Source organism: Monoraphidium neglectum, assembly GCF_000611645.1.
Source record: "Monoraphidium neglectum strain SAG 48.87 unplaced genomic scaffold scaffold04351, whole genome shotgun sequence".
NCBI classification, from domain to species: Eukaryota; Viridiplantae; Chlorophyta; class Chlorophyceae; order Sphaeropleales; family Selenastraceae; genus Monoraphidium; species Monoraphidium neglectum.
In genome coordinates, this window is record NW_014009278.1 from 1 (window position 1) to 4,624 (window position 4,624).

General features: G+C 68.9%; 1 protein-coding gene across 1 annotated transcript; it reads left to right on the top strand.

The window, feature by feature from the left end:
- Positions 1-57: 57 nt before the first annotated feature.
- Positions 58-4,566, top strand: MNEG_14242 (hypothetical protein; the record flags this gene model as incomplete). The annotated part of the gene is made up of 11 exons (XM_014037286.1): positions 58-189; positions 323-841; positions 1,152-1,319; positions 1,552-2,049; positions 2,352-2,474; positions 2,692-2,730; positions 3,022-3,102; positions 3,341-3,387; positions 3,612-3,657; positions 3,841-3,956; positions 4,350-4,566. The coding sequence occupies 11 exons, from the start codon at positions 58-60 to the stop codon at positions 4,564-4,566; spliced, it is 1,986 nt and encodes a 661-aa protein (XP_013892740.1).
- Positions 4,567-4,624: the final 58 nt, after the last annotated feature.

Consider the following 4,624-nt stretch of genomic DNA (forward strand, 5'->3'; position numbering starts at 1 on the left):
CATCTTGCCACCTCGAAGGCCGAGGCTGACCTCAAGGAGCAGTACGAGCGCCTCAACATGGAGCTTACCGCGGAGAAGGAGAAGCTGGCGAGAACCACGCGCTGGCTCGAGGAGGAGAAGGCGAGCGGGCCCCCTTTCCGCTCGACCACCACCCGCGCCGCGCCGCGCGCTGCCCGCGTTGTCTGGACGGTCGGCCCCCGCAAACGCCTCTGCTCTTGTCTGACTCGGCGCCGGCCGGTATGCTGCGTCGCTTGCCGTCCTCACTGCATCCCCTGCCCTCCCTCCCCTGCCCCTTGCACTGCACCTGGACAACCCCCCGCAGGAGCGCGCCGACGCGCTGCTGTACCGCATGAACGGCCTCATCGCCTGCCTCGACCCCCACGGCACCCACCGCTCGCGCGTCGAGGCCGAGGCCGCCGCCAGCCTGGACTCGGGCAACGGCACCAGCGGCGCGCCGTCGACCAGCCCTACGCCCTGGAACACGCCCATCGGCAGCCGCATCGGCTCCGCCCCCGACGCCACCGCCGCGGCGGCGGCGGCGCTGCCGCCGCGGCCGGGGCGGCTGCAGAAGTCTGCGAGCGCGCGGTCGGGCCGCGGCAGCACGGGGTCGGACGGCGGCGCCAGGCACAGCGGCGGCGGCGGCGGCGGCACTAGCGGCGGCGGCGGCGGCGGCGCGTACGAGGACGAGCGGCACACGCTGCTTGACCTCGGGCCGCGGGGCGTGTCAAGGGAGCGCACCTCCCTGAGCTACGAGGCGAAGATCGAGGCGGTGCGGCACGAGCTGTCGCGCGCCAAGGTCAGCATAGGCGACACCGACAACATCACGTGCTGCGAGCTGCTGGTGGGTGGCCGGTGCGGCGCGGAGCAGAGCCCGGCCGCGGCGGGCTGCTGGGCGTCAAGAGCAGGGAATTCGATGCTGCACGACGGGTCTGGATGACCAGCACTTTTTTCGGATCCCTCCACGCCCCCGCGGGCGCCGCCCCTCGCGCATGCGCGCCGTCGCTGCGCCCCTGCTCACACCGCTGCCGCGCGGCGCTCCCCCTGCTTCTTCTACGCGTGCACCTGGCCGTTGGGACGTGAGCCCTCCACACCTGCCACGCTTTGAGCACACCCGCGGGCTTTGAACACGACCACACCGGGCCACCCTCCAGGGCGAGGGCACGTTTGGCAAGGTCTACAAGGGCCTGTGGCGCGGCAGCGTGGTCGCCGTCAAGACGATGCTGCTGCCCGCCATGATGAGCGGCGCCGAGAAGCGCGAGAAGATGGCGGTTACGGAGGCCGCCATCAGCAGCGCGCTCAGCCACCCCAACATCCTGCAGGTGCGGGGAGAGTGCGTGTCGCGAGTGCGCCTGTCAAGAGAGGGGTTTCCTCTGTGTGCGTGTGCGTGTGGGTGTGTGTGAGTAAGAGATAGAGAGAGTGAGAGAGACAGAGAGAGGTGCGAGCGTGGGGCACCCGCAGCTCACCAGGCAGTTGGTTCAAGTCCCGGCAAACCACTCGCGACCCTGGTGACAACCCTGCGACCCCCTGCTGGCCGCGCCGCAACCCCCGCAGACATTCACGTATGACATCCGGCCCCTGCGAGACAGCCAGCAGAACAGCAGCTTCCGCCTGCGCATGGGCAGCGGCAGCCCCCGCGACCCCACCGGCGGCGGAGGCGGCGGCGGCATCGGCAGCGGCCCGGACGGCGAGAGCGGGTGCAGCAGCCACAACGGCAACGCGCACAGCTTTGAGATGCGGCTCGTGCTCGAATATTGTGACAGGGGCAGCCTCAGGGAGGCGCTGGACGGCGGGGCCTTCTTGGTCCCCGCGCAGAACGCCGCCTGCGGCCCTGAGCCGCCGGCAGGCGACTGGCCCCAGGGCCACGCGCGCAGCGGCGGCGGCGGCGGTGGCGGCGGCGGCGGCGGCGGCGGCGGCGCCGGGAGCGCTCGGGGGCGGGGGGGGCCCGCGTTTGCGGACGTCAACTACAGGGCGGTGCTGGACACGGCCATCGACGTGGCGAGCGCGATGGTGCACCTTCACGGCCGCAACGTGCTGCACGCTGATCTCAAGGTGGGCCCGCGGGCAAAGGGTGCGGCGTCACGGGACGATCTCGCGCGTGGGCTCGCGCGCGGACACTCTCTCTCGGCCTTGCGCATGCGCGCGCAAGAGAGAGAGAGAGTGTGTGTGTGTGTGTGTGTGTGTGTGTGTGTGTGTGTGTGTGTGTGTGTGTTTGCACGCACGCCCAGGTTTGTGAGTGACGGGGTTTTCATGCACGCAAGAGCATGTGAGAAAAAGCGCGTCTCGGTCGTCGCATGACCTCAAGCGTCGGCGGGATGCACTTGCCAACGGCGGCGCGGCCGCTCGCACCCCAGGCGCGCAACGTGATGCTGAAGAGCGCCGGCGCGGAGGGCCGAGGGGCGACGGCAAAGGTGGCTGATTTCGGGCTGAGCCTGAAGATGGAGCTTACTGAGACGCACATGAGCAACGCATTCCAGGTGGGACGGGCAGGGACAAGGGGCGCCGAGATCTGTGGAGCTTTGTGTTTTGTCGTGTCCTGCTTGGGCTCAACCACGCCGCGTCCATGATCAGTCATGCCCTGATGCGAGCACACGTCGAACCGGCTGGGCGACGCGTGCCAATTCTGCGCCTGGGTTTGCAGCCCGGCGTGCCTGGTCTGACGCGCGGCGCCTGCACATTCGGTCAATCCTTCAGGGCACGATGAGCCACATGGCCCCTGAGATCCTGGTCAAGGTGGGTGTGTGCGCGTGCACGAGCGCGTGCGTGTGTGTGTGGGGGGGGGGGCGCACGTGAGCATGCACGCGCGTGTATGACTGTGTAGGGTTTGTGTGGGGTGTGGGTTGTGATGCCCAGGGAGTGATGCATGTGTGGGTCTGTCTCTCGGGCGTGTTCTGGAGGAGGGGTGCTTGCAGGGGTGGTTTGGGGGTTGCATCATTGCAGTGTGGAGATTAGGTGGAGGTGGGGACTCAGCAGCGGGGAATCCCATCTGAGGTCATATGGGTGACATGATTGCAGCTCCTTCAGTTGCCGTCAACAGCAATCGACACGCGCAGCAGCAGCAGTAGCAGCAGCAGAGGCGGTGGCAGCAGCAGCAGCAGCACGGCGGTCTGGGCGGGGCCCCGGCGCTCCCGCGCACGCGCGACCTTTATGCACATCGTTGCACATCGCTGCACATCGTTGCACACCGCTGCACATCGTTGCACACCGTTGCACATCGTTGCACACCGCTGCACATCGTTGCACATCGTTGCACATCGTTGCACATCGTTGCACATCGATGCACATCGCTGCGCGCCCCGAGCCGCGCAAGAATGACCGGATCACACCCCTGTGGCGGCCGCAGGGGTACCTGAGTAAGGCTGCTGATGTGTACGCCTTTGGCATCGTGCTGTGAGTGACGCCGCCTGGGCCGGCGTTAGGGCGCAAACTTGCAGGAGTTCCTCGCGAGTGGTTCAGGCGACACCGATCCATTGGCCTGCGTAATGTGCGACCAGCGCAGCTCTGTCGATGGCCACACCTCGCGCATGCTTGTTCACCCGCACGACGCGTGATGCAACTGCCCGCCGCCCCTCTCACACACGCGTGTCCCCCATCACATGATCATCGCTGCGCAGGTGGGAGCTGTACACCGGAGGGAAGCCCTTCGCAGACATCCCCAGGGTGCGCCACCGCCTCGCACTAGCCCTGCGCAGCCGGCATCCGACGCCCGCCCCTAGTCGCCCCCCAGAGCCTGCTGCCACCTCCCGGCACCCGTGCCGTCAGCGCGCCCCGGCCTGCCCCCGTCCCCTCCCTCCTGCACCTTCCCACCGCTTGTTGCACCCGTGCAACGCTGCGCACGCGCAGGCTTTGCTTGGGCACCATGTGACGCAGCTCCACAGGCGGCCGGAGTTTCCCTATGATGCGCCAAAAGACTATGTGCGCCTGGCCATGAAGTGCTGGGACCCCAAGCCCACCCGCAGGTGCGAACACAATCGCGCTCCAGGGTATCGGCCGGGCCTGCGGGGCGCGCCGGCAGGGGCGAAGGTGGCGGTTTGCGAGCGGCCGCGTTGCTGTGTAAACAAGGCGAGAGCATATACCACCCCAACGTTCACAGACACGCACGAGCATGCGCACACGCGCATGGCGAGAGGTCGGGTCCCTCCCTACCACACACGCACACAACACACACACACACACACACACACGTCCAACAACAATACTGCTCATGATATCAACTCCCAGTGTTCCTGTTTCCCCATTCACAACCGCGCAGGCCCACGATGGAGCATGTGCTGGCAGAGCTCAACTACATCCGCTCCCAGGAGCCCGTCGGCACCCCGCTCCTCGCGCCCTACCGCCTGCCCGCGCCCCAGCCAGTCGACGGCCGCGGCAAGCTCGTGCAGCGCCTGCACGGCGGCTACGACGCCTGGGGCCCCGGCGGCGGCGGCGGCGGCGGAGGAGGAGGAGGGGCTGGCGGCGGCGGAGGGGCCGGCGGCGGCGGAGGGGCCGGCGGCGGTGTCGGGTCTGCGAGCGGGCACCGCGCCAGCGGCAGCAGCAGCTGGGCGACGGGGCCGCTGGTGCGGCCGCTGACGCCGGGCGGGTGCCCGTTCTCGGGCGGCGCGCGGGCGGCGGCGGCGGGGGCCGGGGC